Source organism: Pelodiscus sinensis, chromosome 5 (genome assembly GCF_052426305.1).
Source record: "Pelodiscus sinensis isolate ZL-2025 chromosome 5, ASM5242630v1, whole genome shotgun sequence".
NCBI lineage: Eukaryota > Metazoa > Chordata > Testudines > Trionychidae > Pelodiscus > Pelodiscus sinensis.
In genome coordinates this window covers 24,276,918-24,303,404 of record NC_143056.1, presented here as the reverse complement: position 1 = coordinate 24,303,404, position 26,487 = coordinate 24,276,918, and the positions used below count along the sequence as shown (strand labels likewise).

General features: G+C 45.4%; 1 protein-coding gene across 3 annotated transcripts in view; it reads left to right on the top strand.

The window, feature by feature from the left end:
• The first annotated feature begins 5,479 nt into the window (after window positions 1-5,479).
• EVL (Enah/Vasp-like) overlaps window positions 5,480-26,487 on the top strand; it is a 211,449-nt gene continuing 190,441 nt past the window's right edge. Inside the window, exon 1 of one of the 3 annotated variants that reach the window (XM_075926581.2) lies at window positions 5,480-6,609. Coding sequence is in view for 1 of the 3 variants with exons in the window: in XM_075926577.2 (XP_075782692.2) it covers window positions 6,605-6,609 (5 nt within the window). In the remaining 2 variants the exon portion in view is untranslated. The remainder of the gene's footprint in view (window positions 6,610-26,487) is intronic. The other 2 variants (XM_075926578.2, XM_075926577.2) reach the window with 2 other exon arrangements.

Genomic DNA, 26,487 nt, shown 5'->3' with positions numbered 1-26,487 from the left:
TGGCAGAACAAGGAGCAATGGGCTCAAGTTACAGTGGGGGAGGTCTAGGTTGGATATTAGGAAAAACTATTTCACTAGGAGGGTGGTGAAGTACTAGAATGGGTTACATAGAGAGGGGGAGGAATCTCCATCCCTAGAGATTTTTAAGTCCCTGCTTGACAAAGCCCTGGCTGAGTTGATTTAGTTGGGATTGGTCCTGCCTTGGGCAGGGGGCTGGACTTGATGACCTCCTGAGGTCTCTTCCAGCCCTATGATTCTATGTTTGTCTTGTTTTTCCCCTCTTATTATTTTTGTCTTTTCTTGTTCCCATTTGTTCCCATCAGGCCCCTTCCCTTGTCCTTTCTTTTACTCTCCATTCCCATTATTTAATCCCATTTTTTCCAGTTTTGTTTTTCCTCTAACCTTACCACTCTTCTACTTTCTGCCTCGATGACGATTATCCCTTCCTCACCAATAGCAGGCTGTGTTAGTAAGGGACTCTCTAGGCTTCCGTTTTCCTCTTTGGCTACAGCTCCTGTCCCATCTCATTTTACTGCAGCACAGGTCTGCTTGTGAGTCTGCACTATGCTTAGTGTTTGGCCCACTTTAACACTAGCCTGTAGGCCCCCTGTTTCTCATTAGTCAAATCTTCCAGACTATTGCAAGGCAGGGGCAGGACCTTAGCTGTTGCCATGAGATAATACAGCAGAAATCAGTGAGAATGCAACTGCTAGTGGAGGTACAGCAAGACCAGCATAAATCTGTGGTGATGCATGCTGTAAATGGGCCTAAATCCAATCCTCACATTGAAATACCATTTCATTTGGGGAAAGCTTGGATATGACTGCATCTAAACTTTGTGGCTTCCCCACTCTATATTGAGCCAAGGCAAAACCCCTGCACTTTATATCCTCCCGTAGCTTTAGGGAAGTTTGGAGTCAAACTCTGCCATTCAGTAGAGCATTTCTTAGACATAAATATCTAAACATGACTTGGAGCACTGCCACATCTTCCCCATCCAGGCCAAGCCATTTCCTAGCTGGAAGGTGTTCTGAAGACATACTGTAGTGAAGTAATGTCCAACACCCTTTGGCAAAATTCTTCAGAGGAAGTACGCAAATCCACATGATGGGAAAACCTGACATCTCTGAAAAGAATCAGGCTTTATACAAGAGTGTGAGCCTAAGGAAAACATGGAAGCTTCATGTCACAGGGTTTACTTACTCCTGTGATGCCCCTTGTTTCTGTTTCTGGGGATTAGCTCTGCCTGATCTAATATGCCATGGCCCCATTTGCTCACTAGGAATCACAGTGCTTTTCTTCCTGCTTTGGCCCTTGGGCCGGGTTATTATCCAGTGTTCTCCTTCTGGGGTAAACAAGTTGTACACAGCCAGCCTGCCTGTGTGCCATCTCAGGCAGTCTTCTGTAAGTCCTGGCCTGTGCCAGTTTCCCTGAGCTTCTTACTACGCACTTAATTTGTATAATGGAGGCTGCGGCTTTTTTTTTTTTAAATGGGGCTTTTCGGAAAAAAAAACCTCGACAGTTTAGACGGGGCATTTTCGACAGAAATGCCCCGTTTTGAAAGATCCTGTACTCATGTTTTGCCATCATTTTTTGAGGAGTACAGGATCTTTCTAAACAGGGCATTTCTGTCAAAAATGCCCCATCTAAACTGCTGGGTTTTTTTCGAAAAGCCCCATTTCAAAAAAAGTGGCAGCCGCCATTATGCAATTGAAGTGTGGGATATATAAATCCTGGCTTCATTTGCATTTTTGATACATCTAATTTACATCCCTCTGCCGACCCAGGGGTGTAGTTTAGACGTTCTCAGAGTGTCAGATGTGGAAGGGGTTATTAGTGCTCTGGTCTTTGTGAGAAAAGATTACATCCAAACCACTGGGCTTCTAAGAGCATTTCTACACTAGGAAATTATTTCCAAATAACTTATTCTGAATAATAACTCCCCAAGAAGTGAAAAAATAGATTGACAGAGCCAAATAAAGTACCTAGACATGAACTACTTCAAGACAGACCCAAAAGAGAAAAATAACAGAATTCCACTTATTACATATAGTCCACAGCTCAAACCCCTCCAATGCATTATACACAATCTGTATTACAACTTGGAAAATGATCCCTCACTCGCAGAGGCCTTGGGAGAAAAGCCTATTCTCACTTACAGACAACCCCCCCCCCCAACCTGAAATGAATTCTTTCCAGTAACCCTGCTCCACAACCACATCATAAGCATCCAGGAACCCAGCCCTGCAATCACCCACGGTGCCAACTCTGCCCACATAGCTATAAAAGTGAATTCATTACTGGAGCCAACAACATAAACCACCAAATCAGGGGATCATTGAGCTGCACATCCAGTAATTTGATATATGCCATCAAATGCCAGCAATGCCTCACTGCAATATATATTGGACAAACTGGACAGTCCCTACAGGAAAGAATCAATGGACACAAATCAGATATCCGTAAAGGGAACATACAGAAACCTGTCGGGGAACACTTCAATCTACCTAATCATTCTTTAAAAGATCTCCAGGTGTCTGTCTTGTCACAAACCAGTTCTACTAGTCAAATACACAGGGAGGCATTGGAATTACAATTCATCCACAAATTCAATTCTCACTCTGATCATCATCTCCTCAGTCTGGACAATGGATGCCTGGGACATTACCAAACTAACATTTAATAAAGGTGCCAACAGTTCTCTATGAGGATTCTTGTGTTAGTTCCCTTTGATCCTTATCTGCTTCCTTTTAACTATCCAATCTTCAGGTCCTTATAGGCACCAGCTCTGCCTACTTGTTCTTCCCTTTGATATTTTCATTCCCTCTGCTCCTTGTTTCCCGCCCTGTCTCCCCTATTTATTTTGGGTCTGCAAATCCTAAACTCATAACTCATCTGAAGAAGTGGGCTGTGCCCACGAAAGCTCATGATACCATCTACATGTTTTGTTAGTCTCTAAAGTGCTACCAGACCTTTTGTTGTTTTTTAAGTTTCCTTTGAATAGCATGTCCACACTACAGGGAAGCCTCAAAATTAGTCTGAGGCAGGCTCCCTTGATGTGGACGCACTACCTCGACTTAGAGCTGCAAGAAGCATTGAGAAGTAATTAAAGGTTGAACCTCTCTGGTCCTGAACAAGGAGATTTGCCAGACCAGGGGAGGTCCCTTCCCTCCTGGCCCGTACTGATGCCAAGTTAGGGCTCCAGCCTGCCCTTGCTACTGCCCCAGCCGGGATCTCTAGATACCACGGGCCCCGCTGCTGCTGGAGCTGGAGCACCACGACTGGAGCTCCACAGCCATCTGGCTCTGCAGCTGGGCCTGCAGCTCAACAACCACCTGGCTCTGCGGCCAGGGCCAGAGCTTCCATGCGCTGCTGGAGCTCCCTTCTATGCTGCATGTTGCCTCCCCCACACATACACACACTGGGCTCCCGGATGAGTTGATGGTGCCTCCGTGGTACTCCTGGCCCACTGCCAGACTTCCCTGATCCTGGGCTCTGACACACAGGCAGAATGGGATTGGGGGGTGGGGGAAGGGAAACGATTAGTCGACCTGACTACCTGATAAGCATATGCTTATAGGATAGTCAACTACTCCCTTACATCCCTAATCTGTACTTTGAATGACTCTAGAGCAGGGCTACTCAGCTTTGGAAGCTCCGGGGACCACAATGATACTCGCAGCACATGCCGAGGGCCGCAACTTGAGTGTGGTTGCAAATATATGCAAATAGTTTCTTTCACACTGACGAGTATGAATACAAAGAGTAAGGCAAGAGTACACAATATTCAGGCCCCATTTAAGTCAGTTCTGCTGATTTTAATAAAATGCAATGTTTACCTGATTTCCACCCATATGACAGAACTTTTAATGAGCAATGACAGTTCAGGAATTTAACTACTAAAATGCATATCAACAGAAGACCATTATATTGATTACTTTTTTGTTTTGGCTCCCACTCATGGGCTGTGTGTTGAGCCCCAAGTAAACCCAAACTGCACCATGGGCTGTAAGCAAACGGGCCATGAGTAGCCATGCTCTAGGGAGTAGTTATTTCAAAATAGCAGCAGTGGAGCATCCATGCTATTGCTATTTTGAAATAAATAAGCATTATTCCTCCTGGGAAGCAGGAGTAAGTATTTTGAAATAACCAGCCCATTATTATGGAATAACAGGGTTGATAGCGTGGATGCTCCACTTGTTGTTAAAAAACTTCCTAGTGTAGACCAGGACTAAGAGAAAACCCTGAACCAAGACCTCTTACATAGACTGGGCCCAAAATACAAGATTGAGCCCCATGACAAAGATATTGCATGGGATGGATCTAAGTGAAGGTTGCTTTGTGGTTTCCAGTGGACCAGGATTTGACTTGTAATGTAAGATGCTAATTTGTAGTCTGCAGCATGAGAAACCTAAAAGGTAGGTTGTGCGTTTATGGCAATACATGAAATGCCAGTGGAAGGGGGTGGAGGTTATACAAGAATCTTATCACATGAAAATATTTGATCATTGTGTCCCCTTTCTGCAGTTCTATATCACCGTTCATCCCAGAGTCTCAAACCCTGATGCTGTTAATCTCACATCACCTTAGAGAGTAGGTAATGTATACATGTTATAGTCGGGGAAACTCAGGCATTGAAAGGTTGCAATCTGACTCTGGGTAATATCTAATAAGAGCTAAGATTTGAAGCCAGGAACCCTAACATCCCACCAATGGCATACAGTCCGTCCTCATGTACAACTGTATGGCTGTGTCTACACTGGTGCGATCTTGTGCAAAAGCGGCCGCTCTTGCGCAAAAACTTGCTGCCTGTCTACCCTGACCGCATGTTCTTGCGCAAGTAAACTGACGTTCTAATGTATGAAATAGGGCTTCTTGCGCCAGAACTCTGACGCTCCCGCTCAGGAATAAGCCCTTTTGCGCAACTGTTCTTGTGCAAGAGGCCAGTGTAGACAGGTAACATGAATTTCTTGTGCAAGAAAGCCCTATGGTTAAAATGGCCATCAGAGCTTTCTTGCGCAAGAGAGCATCTACACTAGATGCTCTTGTGCAAAAGCACATGCCAGTGTAGACGCTCTCTTCTGGAAGAGTTTTTGCAGAAGAACTCTTCCGCAAAAGGGTTTTGCGTGAGAACACACCAGTGTAGATGTAGCCTTATGTGAATAGATGTATCATTATTTTGGCAAGCATCTCCTGTAGACTTTTGTTTAAAGAAATTATTTTATTTTAAAATACAAATTAACCTCACATAGAATTACAATTGTATTAATAGTTCAGAAGAAATTAAAATTGCCATGAAACTCTATACATTAATAAATGTCTTTATTCTCTTGTACTATCTGCCATAGGCCCATATGGCGCACAGGCTGCTTAATGACCAGTGCTTTGAAGGGTTTTCTACAGATAAGCCAAAGAAAATAGGCTTTATTTTTTTCTCATCATTTCTAGATAAGCTTATTACCTTCCAGGAACCTCCTCACCCCCACATGATTTTGATGAGTTAATGCAGGTAAATATAACGGAAGGGGCACCTTTGAGTATCATGGCTTATTTCTGACAGGTTCTTCTCTTTCTTATTCAAGTAAATGTGTTTGTGCTTTCTTGGGACTCTCTAGGAGAGGACTATGTAAATAATCAAGGGAAGATAATTCTCACTTTCCAATTGTTAAAGTTACACATTTCTGACAAATTGTGTGAATGTAAGGGTTTACTTTGGAATAAATAAATAGGACTATTGGTCATTTCCAATGGTTTCTTATTTATTAAGCTGGTCCTCCAGTCTTTAACGCACAACAACAGCTGTTACTTCATAGGGTACCTTATTAGCCTCTGAACACCTAAATGAAATCTGAAAAATAGCAATTACCAGCAGCCAATGAGAGCATAAGCCCCAGCACCAGTGTAAAATGCATACAGCGTTCTTACACTATCGTGTGTGCATGATGTTGTAGATCCAGATTGTTGTGTGTGGAGGGGGGTGCATGTTGTGTGTGTGGATCATCCTATCTGTGTACATGTTTACGATGGTGTCTGTAAGCATACTATGTTGTCTGCATGCCTGGATTATTTGGGAGGTACATAACCAGGGGGCAGGGGTGTTTGTGTCCCGGCTGCGTGCGCCTTCTCTGCTGCTGTGTGCCTGCTCTCCTGCGCACGGCTTGGCTGGCTGCCGTGGGAAAAGCCGAGCTCGGCGCGGGGCTGGCGGAAGTGTTTCTCAGCAGCAGTGGGCAGCAGAGCTCCGCCGGCTTTGTGTGCTGGGTCCCTCTCTCACACGCGCCCGGGGAGCGCGGAAGATGGCAGGGCCCCGGGAACAGCTGTCAGCCGCCGCGGACCATCCCCACAGCTAGCGCCCTCGGCACAGGAAGATGCGCTGGCAGGGGCCGCGGGACCAGAGCAGGAGCCCAGCCAGGCGAGCGAGCCGCGGAGCCGCAGGGAGCCCCCGCCCCGCTTCTGGCAGCCGATGCAGCAGCAGCCGCCGCGCCTCCCTGGCTTTCAGCGCGCTCGGGGGGGCCCTGCATTGATCAGCCGGCCGCGGCGCGCCGGACACACGGACAAACTTCCCGGGGGCGGGCGGACGGAGCGAGTCCCCTGAACCGCAGGGAAGATGAGGTGAGCGCGGCCGGGGCCCGGCGATGGATCCTCCGCCCGGCGGGACCCAGCAGCCGCGGGCTCGCGTGGGGAGGCGGCCCCGCGGCCGATCGACAGGGCAGCAGCGTCCCGTCCGGCGAGCTCCCCCGCTCGGTTGCCGGGCGCGTGTTTCCCAAGGGCCGGGTGTTCCTGGCCCCGCGGCGCTGCCATGGCTGCCTGGGTCCTCCCACCTGGCTGCCGGCGCGGCTCTCCGGGCGGGTCTGGGCTCGCCGCGCCGCCTTCCCCGCCCCCGGACGCGCACCTGGCTGGGGGCGGACGGGCTGCCGGATCCACGCGGGTCAATTCGTTGGATTTATGGAGCAGGGGGCGGGGTTGCGGGGGCGTTGTGCTGGGCGAGTCCTCGGGGGGCTGGATCCCCCCCCAAACCTCCCGGGGAACACAGCTGCTTCCACTCACTGCACTGGCCTGGCTCAGTGTGCGCAGGGGGAGGGGCAGCGCCCCCTTGCCCCCGTTTGGGGCTGGATTTCCAGCGGATGCCTTTTTTGTTGTGGCTGGTTAGCTGGCAGTCTCTCCAGGGGTGGTGGGATTCGGTGCCCCTTGGGGGGAGGACGTTAAACTGCGCCTCCTAGTCCTTCCCCGGATAGGTAATTCTAGTGGGTGGAGACATGTTTGGCATGTTGGCCTGTCGTGACTTGAAATCCGTAGGAGGGATTATGTCAGTGGCTATAAAAGGCAGCAGGCAGGTTTGAAATTAGTTCTGCAGCGCAGAGCCGGGTATCTCCAAGGCTGATGTTGTTTGGGTAGCACACTCCCTGCAGCTTCTGCCAGTCTCCTCTTCCCTGGCCCTTGGGCTGTGGGCCAGCATGTAAGGTTGTAATAGGTTCAGGGGAGCAGAGAAGGTGTTCCCCTTGCAAGGTTTCAGTGTAGATCCATCCAGATCATTCAAAGGCCACCTTCTAGCAGTGGGCCTGGTTGCTGTAGGGATGTCCAGGGCAGTTTGGCTATCATGACTCATAGGAGCAGCCAGCATAGATTGCATGTAATCAGACCAGAGCTGGAAGGAAGGAGGTCATCTATTTCTGGACCATAATTTCCCGCTTCTGCTGCAGACAGTGCAGGACTTCGATCTCCTTGTAAATGTCTCAAAGCAACATGGGTTTCCCTGCCTCACTGTCCCCAACCATTGCTGGTTCCTTCCTTCCACTTCATCATCTTTGTAAAGCACACTGGCTGCCTCAGGAATAGAAAGAAATCATAGTCAAAGACCAAATTTGTCTTTTGTTCTATATCTTTGGTGACTTATTAGCAATTCAGAAGTATTGCAAGAAGAAAGACAGTAGAATTTGAAAAATCTTAGAGCACTCCTGATTTCATATTGTCTGTCTTTAAAACTTTTTTTCTTTGGGGCAGAAATTTGTTTTGCCTTCTCAAGTGGGTAATTTGATTTTGAATTTTTAAAGGAGTCCATTGTAGGGATGTTAAATTGCATTTAATCAGCTCATCGACTACTCGATTAGTCAGTAAGGGGGGAAACTGCAGAGCCACAATGGCTAACCTCGCTGCAGGTCTGCTTTTTAAATGTATTAAGACCTGCCAAGCTTTTAATACATTTAAAAGACAAAGGCATAGTAGGAGAATCAGGCACGAGCTGGGAATCAGCTGATTCCTGGCTGGTGCTTGGTCCCAGATGCTGCACCTCTACTTTTTAAATGTATTAAGAGTCTGGTGGATTCCTGGCTCGTGCCCAGTCCCCTTGCTATGCCTCTGCCTCCCTGACCCGCCTGTGGAGACAGTGCTGGGGGGAACAGGCTTTTAAGCTGGCTCCCTCCAGCACCAGCTCCTGCTCCCCTGCCTTGCTGCCTCTCTTTGATAGAGGCAGCAGAGGAGTGGGGAGCGACTGGTTGAGTCACTAATTGACTACCCGATAAGCATATGCTTATTGGGTAGTCAACTAGTCGCTTACATCCCTAGTCCATTGTTGACATTTTGCATACAAATCACTTTAACACATACCATAGATATTAGTTCAATATACATGCTGAGTTGGTTAAATCTGATAGATAGAACCTTGCTAGTAAATGTGTGTAGAGTTTACTTTATTCTTCCCTCAGAATGGAAAGAAAGCACACTTAAAATACAGTTAAGTATAAAATTCTCTAATACTATAGGTTGTATGACTTCAGGAGATCCTGACAGATTATGCAATCATTTAATAAAAAACCTTCTTAAAATATTTTTCTGTATGTGTGTATTTATTGCTTTTCAATGGGGAATAATCATACTACCTTGCTTTGCACTGTTTGAAGTATAACTTTAATTGTATATAAATTTTTCCATCATGTCTCCAGTTTTGTGTCTCTTTTGAAAGAGATGAGTTTGAACATCGTAATGTATGAGTAGCGAGCATATTGTGTGTCATGATTGACCTATTAGAACTTATTTTCTCATGGTTGGTTAAAAGTGCTTTGAGATCCTCCAAAGATGCTATATAATTGCAATGTATTATTGTTACTTATTAGTACTTAAAGATAAGAAATATTACATCATGCTCTACAGGGAATACTGCTAGTTATTTAACAGCAGATTTTATTTATTTTTGCAAGCATCATGTAGTTCTATCATTTTACAGAAATAAACTATAAACATAGTATTTTCATGTTCTGGCAGTCTCTACATAGTTTCCTGCCTAAAGGATGTTCCGATGTGATTATCTGGCTAATCCCATAGTTGACACAATTTGTATCAACTAGACAGTTAGTTGATAAGCGCCTCTGCAGAGCCGTAGCGATAGTAGCTCCTGAGGAGCCGACTTGAGCCGGGACTGAGCAGTCCTGGCTCGTGCTGGCGCCAGAGCCACCTGCACTGTGGCTCTGCATTTTAAATTTAGTAAGAGTCTCTGGGCTTTTACTGCATTTAAAATGCAGAGGCGCAGTGATCAGTGCAAGCCAAGACTGCTGGTGCCAGAGCAGCCCTTGTTCGTGGTGGCCAGGGTTGGCTGCGGATAGAAGCTGTTCAGGCAGCAGCCCCTGCCCATGGGCTCTGGCTGCCACAAACGGGTTGCTTGGCAGCAACAGCCCTTGTCTGCAGGAAAGCTTAGCTCCTGCTGGGACCCCTTTGGACAAGGGCTACTTTGCAGCAGCTTCCTCTTCCTCCCCCCTCATGCTACCTCTCATAAAGGTAGCAGGGGGGCAGGCAGCACCCCAGAGATGGTGCTGGAGGGGACAGGCTTTTAAGCTGACGCCCCCCAGCACTGACTCCTGTCCCTTCCTTGCTGCCTCTTATAGAGACAGCAAAGGGGGGTGGTGGTGCAGAGAGTATAGGGTGAGTGAGGACTGCTTGAGTCCCTGTTTGCCCCTTGCTCCCTGTGGCACTTCTGCTTTTGAAATGTACAAGAGCTTACTGGGCTCTTGTACATTTCAGAAGCAGAAGCACTGTCGGTGGGAACCAGCGCAAGCTGGGACTGAAGCCATCTCTGCATGTGCCATTTCCCGCTGTGCCTCTGCCTCCCCTGTTCCCCACAGAGACAGCGCTGTGGGGAACCAGCTTTACCCGTTCCACCCAGCACCAACTCCTGCTCCCTGCCCCTTGTTGCCTTTCTCTGATAGAGGCAGCAAGGGGTAGGGCAAGCAACTAGTCAAGTCAACTATTTGATGAGCATTTTCTTATTGGATAATCGACTAGCTGCTTACATCCCTATTCCTGCCTATTAATTTCCTGTATGGCTTTAAAACACCTTGGCTATGTCTACACTGAAGGCTTTTTGCACAAGAGTTCTTGTGCAAAAAGTTCTTGCACAAAAGCGCAACCACACTGCCATGTGCTTTTGCTCAAGAGTGTCCATGGCAGTGTGAACGCTTTTTTGCGCAAGAAAGCTCTGATGGCCATTTTAGCCATGGGGTTTCTTGAGGAAGAAACCCATGTTCCCGTCCAAACTAGCCTTTCTGCACAAAAGCTCTTGCGCAAAAAGACTTATTCCTCGTAGGGACAGGAGTAACTCTTGCGCAAAAAGCCCTCTTTTCTGACAATCTACTGTAAACTTTCTTGTGCAAGAATAGGCAAGTTTTTGCGTAAGAGTGGTCGTTCTTGCGCAAGAAGCCTGGAATGTACACATAGCCCTTGTGTGTAAGAGGCATCCACAGCAGCAATACACGGATTCTATAACATTTTGAGGTGGGTCTGTGAAACAATTATTCACTTTTGCCCTCCCTTCCAAATAGCTAGCTTATATATCCACCTCTATCATGCCACTGTACACACAGCTGCCTACACCCTATACACCAGTTGATAGGGCTAGCCCTGTCAACCTTCATAATTAGTTTTATCCAAAAATGGGAACTGAGAAGCTGGACCTTCGTTTAACAGTGAGGTTGAGTTAGCTTTTGGAACACACTGCTGAGGGAAGTGGTAGACCTGTCGTCACTTGAATTCCTCAAATCAGGACTAGATGCCTTTCTGGAAGGCACATGCACGTTAGTCAAGAAAAAGTTATTAGCTGCAGTACGGAGGTAACTGGCTGAAATTCTGTGACTTGTTTTAGGAGGTCAAACTACATGATCTACAGATTTCTTTTGGCCTTGAAATCTATGAATATCTCCAGAGATCTTTGCAGGCTTATGTTCTGTCTATGTATAGAGGAAAACTTAAAAAAAGTGCCTGGAAGATGCCATATCTAGGTACAGAGCTCAAAGTGAAATAACATGAAATAAAACAAACTATTCACCCTGTAGTGATGGCTTCTAGCCACAGGGCCATTCACGTGGCCTGGCCACCCCTTTGTCATGATGGAGGGGTGGCCAGGCCAAATTTGAGAGAGTGGCATTCTGATCTATTGACTGAAATCTCACTGTTTCTCCACCCTTGCCAAGGGCTTGGTACCCTGGGAAGTGGAAGGGGGAAGGGTTGTATCCATGCTCTAGGGCAGACCCCTTCCCCCAATAAAACAAAATAACACGACATTCTGAAAAATAAAAAAAATACCACAGGGCTCTATCTGTTTGCATTCCTAATGTGAAGGGATGAAATCAACCCACTGCCCTGGGACAAACGGAGCCAAATATGCCTACTGTAACTATGTGCAGTGGTAATACAGAGCTTTTTAACCCAGTAGTTTTGATTTAAAGACTTTTGTAAGCAAAGTCTTTAATTTGTTGCGATTATCCCAGCATTTCAATTATCTGAGTGCCCTCTCATTTCTACTCATTTAGCAGGTCACGTGGCAGCATATTTACTTGCTAGCACTTTTAGTTTGTCATGGAGAAAATTGGCACTGCACATGCAGCTTCATCTGTAATGTTTGCTTTATTTATTTATATGTTTATTGTCAATTCCTTTCTGTTTTCCTTACATGACAATCAGGATTATAATTACCGAAAAGCCACGTGTGCTGGTCTTTGTATAGCATCTCATTTTTAATTGCCTTATTTGATCCAACCAGCAGGTCCTTCTAGTCTTTTCTCTGTCAGTGTCTAGCTTGTACCCCAGGCTTCAAAGGAAGGAGCAAAAAACCCCAAAGTGGGTAACTGTGTAACAACCTGCCTGTAGAATAAGTTTCTTCTATCCCAATTCATTAATAATTGACTTAACCTCCAGAGCATGAGGTATGTAGCTTTTCCAAACGTAGTTTTAATCATATTTACAGTAACTGGGGTGTTCTCACTGTCTATATAAACAGATCTCCCTCCTTTTTTTTTTTTTTTTTTTTTTGAAGTCTTGTTAAGGTTTTTACTTCAATATCTTGTGAAAAATTAATTCCACTAGCTAATGATGAGCGTGGGTGAGTGGCAGACAGTGGTATTTTCTTTTTATTAGTTTTAGATTTGCTTCCTTTCAGTTTAATAGCATGTTCTCTTATTAGAGTAAGGATGAGCAAAAGAGCAAAAACTTTTCTATGCTTGTTTTTCTTCCCCCTCCTCTCTTCTCTAAATTAAATACTTCTAGTCTTTTAAATCTCTCTTTACATAGTCTCCCTCCCATACTACTAATTATTTACATAGCTTGTCTCTGAAATCCTATTTCTGACATAACCTTTTTTTGAACTACCATGTTCAGAACTGAACACTGTTTCAAGTGGCAATATAACACTGTTGGATGTACTGGTATTATCATATTTCATTCCATTCCTTATACACCATAATGTGGTTTTTTTTTTTTTTGCTTAACTGCTGCTGCTTATTGTGCAGTGTTTGTAGTAGAGTTGCCCATGGCTTTTTTGGAGTTGTTAGTGAATGTAGATTGTGTTATCAACGACTAAAATTATTTCTTCCATTGTTCACTGCTTTGCACTTATTAATATTGAATTTCATCTGCCATCATGTTACTGGTTGACCTGGCTTTATTCAGTCCTGCTGGAGTTCCTCACAGTTTTCTCTAGTTCCGACTAACTTTAATAAGGTTATGTCAGTTGTGTTTCCAGATCATGAATGAACATTTTAAACAACACTGGCTCTGGCCCAGAATCTTGGCATATCAGTTAATACTGTGCCACAAAGAAAGTTCACTATTTTCTCCTCTTAGGCTGTGTCCAGACTCAGGGGTTTTTTCGGGAAAAGTAGCCTTTTTCCGAAAAAACTTCACCTGCATCTAGACTGCAGCCGCATTCTTTCGAAATTAAATCGAAAGAACGCGGCTTTTCTTTCGACGGCGGTAAACCTCATTTCACGAGGAAGAACACCTTCTTTCGAAAGAAGGCGTTCTTGAATGTAAATAGGGCTTCTTCGAAAGAGAGCATCCAGACTCACTGGGTGCTTTCTTTCGAAAAAGCGGCTTGCTCTTTCGAAAGTTCCGCGTGCAGTCTAGACGCTCTTTTTCGAAAGAGGCTTGCAGTCTAGACATAGCCTTAGTTTTTGTTCCATGACTTTATAGTACCTCTCTCCCTTTCTGATATTTAATTTGTCTTAATAGCCTCTTGAGAGGAACCTTGTCAAGAGGAAGAATTTTCAACCCATTCTCTTATTCTCTATTTAGTTTCATGCTCAAAGAATTCTAGCAGGCCAGAGGGACATGGTTCTCCTTTTGCAGAAACTGCTGTTAGTCCTATCACATGGTGATCACCCAGATGTTTTATAATCCTATTTTTAGTTGTTGCTTCAGCTGGTTTCCTTGTTAGTGAAATAGGTCTTGTCCTTCCTAGATCACTCCCTAGTGGTCCAGCAGATGGATTGATTCTCTTGCAGATTTCCTGCTTTTGATATACATAAGAGATTTCTTGTTGTTTGGCCTTTTCTTTAACTATTTGTTCTTCAGATTCTACCTTGACTCTTGTAATTTACATCATACACCTTGCCTGTTGTAGCTGCTTCACTGTGGTTAGTTTTCCATTTTTGAAAGTATTCTTGTTTGGCTCTTGAACCTTGCCACTTAGTTATTTTTCCATTTCTTGTTTTCTTGCTTGCTGCTCTTGGTACTATTTCTGTGTGCTGGCGGCTGTGTGTGATAAACAGTATTGAACTTCAGTTTTTGTCTAAAGTCTGAAGTATTTAGGGAATTTATTAAGCTCCTTCCAAATGAAATGGATTCTCCTTAAGGGTGAGCCCACAAATTAACTACAAGAAATTCATTCCTGAATCTATTTCTGAGGAAATCCTGGTAACAACCTGATGATTCCTTCAGCAATTGGGATACGAAGATAAACATTCAGCTCTCCAATTTACTATTCCGGTTCCTTTGATCAGAGCTTTAGAAAATTTAGGTTGTACCTCAGTGTCAGTCTTCATTGGTGTAGATCTGATTTCCATGGTCTCCACTCACTTAAGCATTGGTTTTATACCTGTAGGAGTAGTTTGAGTTCTGAAAGATGTCCAGTATTTTCTTTGAAATCATTTCAGAGCTGCCAGTGATCCATAAATCTTTTCTCTTATCCCACCCCACACCTAGGAGCTCAAGGGTACCTGAGGTAAGGTTGAAGTAACTGCCATTGTTTCCTTGCCTGAGCTGACACATAGGCCAGGTAAATAAATACTCCTTGTCCTTTCTCTTACCCCTAAACAGATTTAATCAACAATCATCTGCCCATGATTTACATTTCATCTACTCTCCTGATCTAATGTGTAATAATGGAGGTAGTAGCTAGCTCCACTCTAGCTCAGAGCTCCATAGAGATGTCTAAGCTATTCATTGACAAAGCTCCCCACTTCCACTCCCCTGCTGAAGTTTTAGAAACTTACTTACTAATAAAAACACAGTTCTCTTAGGAACCACAAGCATGACCTAGTGAAGAACAAATCAATCTGATAGCTTTCTTTAATAGGATAACGAGTCTTGTGGATAAGGGAGAAGCGGTGGATGTGGTGTACCTAGACTTTAGTAAGGCATTTGATATGGTCTCGCATAATATTCTTATCAATAAACTAGGTAAATACAACTTAGATGGGGCTACTATAAGGTGGGTGCATAACTAGTTGGATAACCGTACTCAGAGAATAGTTATTAATGGTTCACAATCCTGCTGGAAAGGCATAACAAGTAGGGTTCCGCAGGGGTCTGTTTTGGGACCAGCTCTGTTCAATATCTTCATCAACGATTTAGATATTGACATAGAAAGTACGCTTATTAAGTTTGCAGATGATACCAAGCTGGGAGGGGTTGTGACTAATCTGGAGGGTAGGGTCATAATTCAAAATGACCTGGACAAACTGGAGAAATGGTCTGAGGTAAATAGGATGAAGTTTAATAAAGACAAATGCAAAGTGCTCCACTTAGGAAGGAACGATCAATTTCATACATACAGAATGGGAAGCGACTGTCTAGGAAGGAGTACGGCAGAAAGGGATCTAGGGGTTATAGTGGAACACAAGCTGAATATGAGTCAGCAGTGTGATGCTGTTGTAAAGAAAGCAAACATGATTCTGGGATGCATTAAAAGGTGTGTTGTGAGCAAGACACGAGAAGTCATTCTTCCGCTCTACTCTGCGTTGGTTAGGCCTCAGTTGGAGTATTGTGTCCAGTTCTGGGCATCACATTTCAAGAAAGATGTGGAGAAGTTGGAGAGGGTCCATAGAAGAGCAATGAGAATGGTTAAAGGTCTAGAGAACATGACCTATGAGGGAAAGCTGAAGGAATTGCGTTTGTTTAGTTTAGAAAAGAGAAGATTGAGGGGGGACATGATAGCCGTTTTCAGGTATCTAAAAGGGTGTCATAAGGAGGAGGGAGAAAACGGTTTAGGTTGGACATTAGGAAAATGTTCCTAACTGTCAGGGTAGTTAAACACGGAATAAATTGCCCAGGGAGGTTAAATCTCCATCTGTGGAGATATTTAAGAGTAGGTTAGATAAATGTCTATCAGGGATGGTCTAGACAGTATTTGGTTCTGCCATGAGGGCAGGGGACTGGACTCTATGACCTCTCGAAGTCCCTTCCAGTCCTAGTATTCTATGATTCTATGATCTGAGTCAGGGTGTGTGGAAATCTTACTGGGAATAATATGACACAGTGACACATAATCATAAATATAAATATCACGAGACTCACAATTCATTATATGCTCACTGCCAGAAACTAGAAGTGGGTGGAAAAATGTGGTTGTTTTGTGTTGGGAACACCCTCCTGCCCCCCACATACATGGATTTTGCCATTCACAGTGATCTCAAGAACATATCCCTGCAACTGGTGCGGGGTTCCTGGGTGTCTTCACTATTGATACTTGGGTGTTGGCCTAAACACTGCTCCTGTCCTCTCACACAGCCCAATGGCTATGTCTGCACTGCCCCCTCTTGTGCAAAAAAAATGCAAATGAGGCGAAGCATGGAATATTGCCGTGCCTCATTTGCATAATTAATTAGGCTCCGTTTTTGCACAAGAAGCTTTTGCGCAAAAAGGAGCTGTCTACACAAATCCTTTTTGTGCAAAACCCCCCTCCTGCGCAAGACCCATTCTTCCTCTTTTTTTCAGGAAGAATGGCTCTTGTGCAAAAACGGAGCCTAATAAATTACGCAAACGAGGCATGGCGATATTCCACGCTTCACCTCATTTGCATATTTTTTTGCACAAGAAGGGGCAGGGTAGACATAGCCGAAGTGTTTGGAAGTTGCTTTCATGTAGGCCACTGACCACGCAGTGAGGAATGGACACAAGCTAAATCACTTGAATGTTGATAGACTTCCCAAAGATTTGTGTCCAGAAGGGCAGACTAAATCTCCCACAGTTCACTTGCAAATAAAGTGTCTCAACTTACTGCCACGCCTGAAACCATGTGCTACACCCCCAGAAGCGCCAGTGGCACAGCTGGGGCAGTGCAGCACCTGTAAGGTTTTGGTTTTCCATTGTGGCCATTCACACCCTGCTGGGTGCTGATCACTTCTTTGAAGCAAAATGCAGGACAATGTAGTCCTACATTGTCCTGCATTTTGCTTCAACTACCCCAGACTAACACGGCTACATTTCTATCACTTCTTTAGCTCTGTTACCCTATCGGCAGAATGAGCATGATGCATCTTAACACTTCATCAGTAGGTACTATTAGTTAGGTCCAAATCCAGGAAAGGATTTAAGCACAGCAGTAATTGGAACCTCAATGTTTGCAAAGTATTTTGAGGATGAAAAGACACACATGCTGAGTTTTATAATATTTTGTATTCCCTGCACTCCATGCCCCTCTCTCTCTGTCTGTCCTTCCTTCTCCCATGTGCTCTTCTATCCCTCCTTGTCAGAGTCTCTGTTCCTTTCTTCCCCTGACTCTCATGCCTCTGTACCCCACTACTGCCCCAGTAATAAACAAACCTAAAAAAGAATGAGAGAATGAAAGTATACAGCTACGCTTGAGCTAGGAGATGTGATTTTCAGTGCTGCTCTTATTAGCATTCTAAAATAATAGCTTAACCAGTGCTTGCGTGGGTACTAGTGCACTAAAAATAGTAGTGTAGTAAGCGTAGCCCAGGTGATGGCTCAGGCTAACCCTCCTCCCCCTCCCAGTACATGTATCTGCTGGTCCCCTGGGCACATACCCTGGTGGCTAGCCCAAGCTGCCACTCAAATTACCCATGCTACCTTACTGTTTTTAGCATACTAATAAGAGCGGAGCTTGCACAGGTACATCTCTGTGAGCTGGGAATTGCATCTCCAAGCTCAAAGCATAGATATACCCTAAGACAACAGGGATCATAAATACCTCAATACCTTTTTATTGGCTTGCCCTCCCCTTTTCCTTCAGCCTTTGACAGCTTGTCTTTATTTTTAATTGTTGGGCACTAACAGCGTGGCATGTGTATAAATAGCTTCTAGGACAGTTGGGCCCCGATCCTGCCTGGGAACTGCCACAATATACAGTATAAATAAAGAATGAATACTGAATTCTGCTATAGAAATAAGTAGTTCCAGGGGGTAGCTGAGTTAGTCTGTATAGGATAAACTTAAAAAAACAACCAATAGTCTGGTAGCACTTTATAGACTAACAAAACATGTAGATGGAATTATGAGCTTTCGTGGGCAGAGCCCACTTCTTCAGATGACCGGAGTATTGGATGTCCAGGACCAAGATAAAGAGGGGAGAAGGGAGGAGGGTGGAAGAAGGAAAAAATGGGAGGGTGGGGGACCAAAAAGAGGCAGTGTGTAAAAATAGCAAGGGGAAAGCGGAGCTGGAATGCAATAGGAAAAACAAATAGTTTCTAAGTACCTAAAGGCTGGATAGTCAAAAGAGGCAGATAAGAACCATTAATTAGCAAACAACAAATGGTCAGGTAGCACTTAAAGACTGAGAAAACATGTAGATGATATCCTGAGATTCTACATAGACAAAGAACCATTGTTTTCTTTATTGTTTGGTAGGTTGATAATGACCCAGCCATCCAGTATCTTTATTCAGTCCATGGGTGTGAGAATCGAATTTGTGAATGAGTTGTAGTTCCAGGCCTTCCCTGTCTATTTGGCTTGTGGAATTGGTTTGTAACAAAACAGCTACTTGAAGACCTGTTAATGAATGCTCAGGGAGATTAAAGTGTTCTTCAACAGGTTTTTCTATGTTCCCTTCACGGATATCTGATTTGTGTCCATTGATTCTTTCCCGTAGGGACTGTTCAGTTTGTCCAATATATATTGCAGTGGGGCATTGCTGGAATTTGATGGCATAGATCAAATTATTGGATGTGCAGTTAAATGAACCTCTGATTTGGTTGGTGGCTTATGTGGTTGGGTCCAGTAATGAATTCACTTGTATAGATATATGGACAGAGTTGGCACCGCCCAACCATGGCTGATTGCAGGGCTGGGTTCCTGGATGTTTATGATGTAGTTGTGTAGCATGGTTACTGGAAAGAATTTGTTTCAGGTTGGGGGGTTGTCTGTAAGTGAAAATGGGTCTTTCCCCCAAGGCCTCTGAGTGAGGGATCATTTTCCAAGATTGGTTGTAGATTGCGGATAATGCGTTGGAGGGGTTTGACTTGTGGACTGTAGGTAATGACAAGTGGAATTCTGTTGTTTTCTCTGTTGGGTCTGTCTTAAAGTAGTTCGTGTGTGGGTACTTTTTTGGCTCTATCAGTCTGTTTTTTCACTTCTCCAGGTGGATATTTCAGTTTTAGGTATGCTCTATAAAGATCCTGTAGGTGTTTGTCTGTCTCTGTGGGATTGGAGCAAATCTGGTTGTATCTTAGGGCTTGGCTGTATACAGTAGACTGAGAAATTGTCTGGGATAGAAGCTGAAGGCATGATGGTGAGTGTAGCAGTCGGTGGGTTCCTGGTATAGCGTGTCTATGTAGAATCTCATGATACCACATACGTGCTTTGTAGGTCTTTAAGTGCTACCTGACCATTTGTTGTTTGCTAATTAATGGCTCTTATCTGCCTCTTTTGACTATCCAGCCTTTAGATATTTGTTTTTTCCTATTACATTCCAGCTCCACTTTCCCCTTACTGTTTTTTACCCACTGCCTCTTCTTGCTCCCCCCCCCCCCCCCCCCGTTTTTTACTTCTTCCACCCCTCTCCCTTCTTCTCTATTTTTTTTGGTCCTGGACATCCAACACTGGTCATCTGAAGAAGTGGGCTGTGCCCACAAAAGCTCATGATACCAGCTACATGTTTTGTTAGTCTATAAAGTGCTACCAGACCATTTGTTGTTTTTTTAAGTTTATAGAAATAAGTATTTTGGGTTTGTTTATTTATAGTTCAGTTTTATTTGGTTAATTGATTTCAGTTTTAGTGTAGTGCTAAAGTTTCTACTTACCTATCTCATACAGTAGTTTTCAAACTTTTTTTACCCCTCATGGCCCAGTTGAAGAAAATTATTGATGCCTGTAACCCAACATAATTCTATTTTTTGACTAGAGTGTGGGCTCTGAGGGGGCTCCGGCCTTAATCCTACACCATAATCTCCTGCCTAGCTCTGTGTTCTCTCTAATCTTTTCTATCCATGTGTGGATTTTTTCCATTCATGTGTGGAATAAATTTTTAATCTGTAGAGAGGCATGTGCAAATGTGCACCACTAGTAGAAGGAAAAAACCTATCTGTGAGCAGTATTTGAATCTCTCCTTAGCGTTCACACAAGTGCACAGTTTACAGAGAACATTACTTGGGGCATAGGCTTACCTCTGGCAGCTCCTAGTCTGTGGCATTGCAGTGGTGCTAATGCAGGCTTCCTGCCTCTCCTGGTACCCCAGACTGTGCTGTGCCCCAGAAGCAGTCATTAGCAGGTCCGGCTCCTAGGTGGAGACACACAAGTGGCTCTGTGCGCTGCTCTTGCCCACCTAGCTCTCACTGGTTGGTTCCCAGGCAGTGGAAATGTAGGGCCAAGGCAAGGGCAGTGCATGGAGCCCTGTGGCCCCTCAGTTCAGGAGCAGGACCAGCTGGTTGCTGCTTCTGGTGTGCAGCGCGGTCCACAGCACCAGCACAGGCAGGAAGCCTGCCTTAGCACCATTGCTAGTCACTTTACAGCAAAGCAACCCAGTGCCTGACATACTGGGTTGTGACCCATAGTTTGAAAACCACTGATCTAATAACGTAATTGGGATAATTTTAGTAACCTACCATGACTTTACTGTATTATGATTTTGCTTGAAAGCTGCAATTTTGTTTATATGCTAATCTCTATCTAGACAGATGGCATCTTCTGGGTTGATTCAGATGAACTCCTGATCTCAAAAAACATTGTCTTAAGAAACAAAAGTTTATGGGCCACTAAATAAACTGTGCTTGCTTTCCTCAGGCAACTAGTCCCATTGAAGAATGTGTAACCCAATCAAGTAAATCAAATAGAAATTGGCATGTCACAAATGCATAACATTTACTTTAGCGTTTTAAATGTGGCCTGGATACAGAGTCACTTTCTTTTTCCCATCTTTGTGGCTTTTTCATTTTCCTCAAGATAAGAACGGTCTGTGATTGAATAAATGAATTGAATAAATGGATTGAAGAGTTGGGTAGCTTCTTTGTAGCTTCTGTTAAGCATAGTACTTCAGGAACATTAGCTGAAATGCTCCTTTTGCAGGCAGTTACAGAAATAGTGGCTCCCAAATAGCCCACACCCTGCCTCAGTAACCTTGTATGGCAGTAAGCATCCTCCCTTTTTCTCGTGCAATGGGGTGAAAGCAAACTTTTAAACTAGAACACTGGCTAATGGGTTTTGTATTCAGACTGAAGACTGAGGAAAGCAAGATATAAACATCAGCTGTTCTTGATCACACCTGTTTGTGAGTAGATTATCAACATGACAAACTTCCCTCACTCCCAGATGAAATGTTTTCACATGGAGGAAACATTTTAAGGAAGCATTTAAAAGTTATTTTAATTAAAAAAAAAAAAGAGGAAATTCTGTCATCCAGAGAGTTTGGAGAGTAGGAATGTGTGCATGTGGCTGTAACAGAGTGGAGATTAGTGTGTCAGATATAGATTAAGAGCCAAACTGTGCCTTAGGATATGTGTATAAAACTCCCATTGAAGTCCAAAGGGATTAAGCATATGTACTAGATTCCAGAGCAATATGTACTTAGCCAAATGGGAAAGTGAAGAGGCTTTTTGGAGTCTGAATTGCTAGCAAGGCTGTAGCAGCATCTGTCACCCTGACTGCGTGTTCTGATGTGAAATATTAAATACTGCAAAAGTACCTATGGAGGTGTTACAGAGACACCATACGAAGACCTCGAATCACCAGCAGTCAAACTAAATCACACCCTTCTTTCTTCACAACCCTTGTCAGATTTGGGCTCTGGTGGAGTCTGGAGCCTTCAACTCTTTGCTGATTTGAACTGCTCCAACATAGAATAAGATTGGTAAAGCCCTGCAAATCCATGGATATCTGCTTTATATTTGCATGTGCAGATGTCAGTGCAACTACCTGAAGCTCATTCTTGCGGATACAGATGTGGATGCACATTTTGTATTTGTGCAGGACTTTGAAGACTGGAGGCAGCAAAGGGGCTGACTGATGCCAGGCAATAAGATCCTGATCCTGCAAACACCCACCCACTAGGGTTGCCAGGTGTCCGATTTTGAACCAGACAGTCCAGTATCTGAGCTTTCTGTTCGGGAAACAAATTGAAGAAATATAAATGAGAAAATATTAATGTCCGGTATTTTCTAAATAAGATGTAATGTAGATTGTGATGTAATGTCAAGTGTGTCTGGTATTTTTGTTGAAACCATCTGGCAAGGCTACCACTCACATGCTTAAGTTTATTACAGTGGGAAGTTTAATTGAAGTCAATGAGTGAAGCTTATGCTTAAGAGTTTGCAAGATTGGGGACTAATGCAGGAGATGAAAATACTGTTCTGAACTCAATATACCTGAATTAAAAAACAAAACTGCTACAAATATTTTTCTTTGAATTTACTGGGATATGTTAAAGAACATGACTCAGTAGGGGAAATTTATATAATCTAAGGGAAAGAACACTACATTTATTCTTGATGTGCTACCCAACTCCTCAGTCCACCTCAGCTACTATCCAGGACGCACCCTGAATTATATTTTCATGTTGTTCATAGATCCTGGCTGTACACTGCTATCTGAACTCACTGGGCAATGAATAAACATATACCCCTGCATGTACACCTTGTTTCTTATGGGACATTGCTGCCCAAAGTCAAACTAAGGGAATATGTGACTATTCCTGTCCCAAGGGCCTTGGAAAAGAGTAGATAACCTGGTTGTGTAACGGTGGGTTGTTATTTATACTGCATCTTGGTTATGTATTGTGCTTTACAAGGTGTTCTGAGAGGGTTACAATCTGGCATTAAAGCAACGTCGTAACAAATGGGTAAAAGGAGCAGTAAATAAGGGAACCGGATATGTTCCTAGTAAGATATAGTTTCTTGCACTGAACAAGAAATGAGAGGTTGCATCATGGATTTCTAATTACACATGAACCTCCAGGAACACCTGTGGTACAGATCCTGGCAGGCAGAAAAGGAAGCGGCTGTGTGCAGAACCGCTCCTCCTCCCACTCCCTCCAATTGGGGGAACAAACGTGTGGCAACGTGCTTCCCCTGAGGCTTTTTCCCACCACTCCTATAGTGGCGGGGGATGATACCCAGAAGTGTGAAGACATGTCTTCTCCCTTCAGCCCCCGGGAGTTGGGTGCCAGCTAAGCACCCCACCCTCATCCCTCTCACGTCCAGATCCCACAGCACCTCTCTTGCCTGGCAAATTTTTTATTCCGGCATATCCTGTTTTCCAGGATTGCTGGATTAAAGAGGTTCAAGAGTCTTTCCTTTTTTAAATATATAATAGATTTAAGGAAGTAACTAGTTATGGTACAGCAGAGAGTCACTCACTAGGCCTCACAGAAGTGAACAAGGAGGGGTATTCATGACCAAGTGATGGGCAGTCGGGGGTTAGGCCAGGTCCAATAGCAGGAGGTCAGATGCTAAGCCCATGGACCAGAGGGCAAACCAAAGTCAGGTGTCAGGAGGCAGGTGGGGTCAGGTTACCAGATCAGCAGTAGGAGCAAGTGTGTTGGGGAAAGTCGTCCAAAGCAGAGAGCACCCAGCTGCATGGGCAGCTCCCTGTTCCTATGCTTTGTTTAGAACAACATTTCTCAAAATGTGGTCAGTGTAGCCACATGTGGCCACCAGGGTCTTTTCTTGGGCCACAGCCTCCTGGGTTGAGATGGGGAGGCAAAGTAGTGCCCTCTTCCCCCTCCCTGTTGCTCCTGGATGTACCACACTGGTGTTGGTTGCTGGAGCCAGTAGAAGGGTTTGGGCCATCACCTGGAGCACAAAGCAATAGGAGCAGGCAGCTAGTGAGTTCCCCTCCTCCCTGCGGTGGTGGGGCTCAGGCTTTCGGCTTCATCTCTGAGCTGGTGGGGTAGAAAGCTCTGGCCATGGGGCTTTGGGTTTCAGCCCTGGGCTCTCACTTCACAACAGCAGGCTCCAGGGTTTGTCCACAGGGGCTTTGGGTTTCATCCCTGGACCCCATCCTCCCACCATGGGGTTTGGGCTGTGGCCATGGGGATTTGGGCTCCGTCCCTGGACCCCATCCTCCAGCTGTGGGCATTTGGGCTCTGGCCACAGGGCTTCAGGCCCCCACTATCTTTCCCACCCCTGAACCCTTATCTCTCCTGGCTCCCACTTCTTCACCCAACCCTCCATTCAGGCTGAATTTGTCCCCAGGCTTAGCAGGGCTGATTAAGTCTGCTGTGAAAAGCGATATTTGTTTGTATGTTAATATTCCTTTTCAAAACAGACTTGCTGGCCAGCAGTAAATAAGTTACTATGATTTGGACACATGTATGTACATTTTTGTTTTCCTAAAGCTAATTAAGTATTTTAGGCACAAGTGAGAGCAGCCACCAATAACGTGTCCTGTGAACCCCTGGTTTGGAACTTTGTGAATCCATCGGGACACCCAGCATTCTGCCAATCAGTTTCCAGGGCTGGGGTCCTCTGTTAGAATTCAGCTTCTGTTCTGATGAAAGTTTGTAGGTCACTGGGTGGCAAGTTAGAGCTTACTAGCTCCGAAGAACCCTGTGCAAAGCCAGATCAGTGCCTCCGAGGGTGGGAGCGGAGGAGAAAGGGGAAAAATGACCCGGTATTGGACCAGTTTCATGACTGCCCTAAGTGACAGGGGAGCTGCTTCACTGTCTGAGGATGAGAAACACAGTCAGGGTCATAGATCTGTGCCAAGTTGAAGTCCCCTAATTTTGTTCCTTGAACAAACAGGAAGGTGTAACTAAGAGACACCAAAATAGGTTGCTTGTGTTGAACCAGGGGCCCTCTCCCTTGTCTAAAGAAGAGGTAGTCAATTATTTTATCAAGGTCCGAATTTCTTGCTCAAAGTATAGTCAAAGTCCAGACTCCAGAGAAAATAATAGTAGTACAGGCAGTCCCCGACTTACGCGGATCCGACTTATGTCGGATCCGCAGTTACGAACGGGGCTCGCCCTGGAGGACATGGACTGCGGGACCTCGCGGTCCTGCCGCCCGTGTACTCCGGGGCTTTCTCCGCGTCTCCCTGGTCTGCAGACCAGGAAGATGCGGAGCAAAGCCACGGAGGGGCTCGGGCAGCGAGGCAGCCCAGGCGCGCCTGGGCTGCTCCGCTGCCAGCTTCCCCAAGGCTTTGCAAAGCCATGGGGGGGCTCGGGCAGCGGGGCAGCCCAGGCGCGCCTGGGCTGCTCCGCTGCCGGCTTCCCCAAGGCTTTGCAAAGCCTCGGGGGAAGCCGGCAGCGGGACAGCCCAGACGCCCCGCGGCTGTCCCGCTGCTGGCGTCCTCAGAGGCTTTGCTCCCCGTCTCCCTGGTCTGCTGGTCTCCAGCAGACCAGGGAGACGGGGAGCAAAGCCACGGAGGACCCAGGCGGCGGGACCGCGGTGCATCTCGGTCCGCCGCCCGCGTCTTCCTGGTCTGCTGGAGTGCGGGGGGCGCAGCTAGTACGCCCCCCCCAGCAGACTAGGCTTTTCTCCAGACGCCTGTGGCAGAGCAGCTGGGGCGCTGCCGGTTGGTCCCACAGCGCCGCTCTGGGCGCTACTGGACCAACCCGGCAGCACCCCAGCTGCTGGTCAGTTTCAGCAGCGGCTGAATCAGGACGCCTGGGGCAGAGCAGATTGGGTGCTGCTGGGTTGGTCCAGTAGCGCCGAGGAGCGGCGCTACTGGAGCAACCCAACAGCACCCCAGCTGCTCTGCCCCAGGCGTCCCCAAGTCAGCTGCTGCTGAAACTGACCAGCACTGACTACAGGAAGCCCAGAGCAGAGTTGCTCTGCCCCGGGCTTCGTGTAGTCAGCCGCTGGTCAGTTTCAGCAGCGGCTGAATCTGGACGCCAGTTCCGACTTACATACAGATTCAACTTAGGAACAAACCTACAGTCCCTATCTTGTACGTAACCCGGGGACTGCCTGTAGTAGTAGTAAGTAAATAAAAGATTTTAGGGACAATGAAAAAGTGTCTAGTGGTCTGTAGTTGGCCCGCGGTCTGCCTATTGACTACTTTGTCTTAAAGTAGGGATGTGAATGGTTAACTGGTAAGCCGCACCCTTAGTAGGTAAGACTTACCAGTGAAGATTAACCGGTGGGGGTTAACCTCTGTGCATGACTCTGGGATACCATAAGCAGGGCTGCTCCAGCAAAGTGTGAAATCTGTGCTGGATACTGGTTGTATAACTGATGGTTTTTAAGCACTGCCTCCGTTCTGGAAGGAGAGAACATGGAAAGAATTGTTTGTAGTGTGTATGGCTGAAGGCCTAAATTTTCTAAAGGAGCTAGTTTCGGGTACAATCAATTTGTCAGTATCTATTTGAGACACTATCAGGTCACAGATTGTTTTGAGTGGATAAAGTCCTTTGTAACAATTGCTGGAAAGCCACAGATCTTGGCTCCACTCCCAGGCAATTTATTCTGCTGACATTTGGTCAGATGATGGAAACCTTTCTGCCTCTTCTTGATTGGGCACCAATGAGAAAAGCCAGTCATTGTAGATGCTATATATAAATAGCTCCCAGATGCTTTGTAGAAACACCCTAGCAGTAAGGTCAGTCCCTGCCATTGTGGT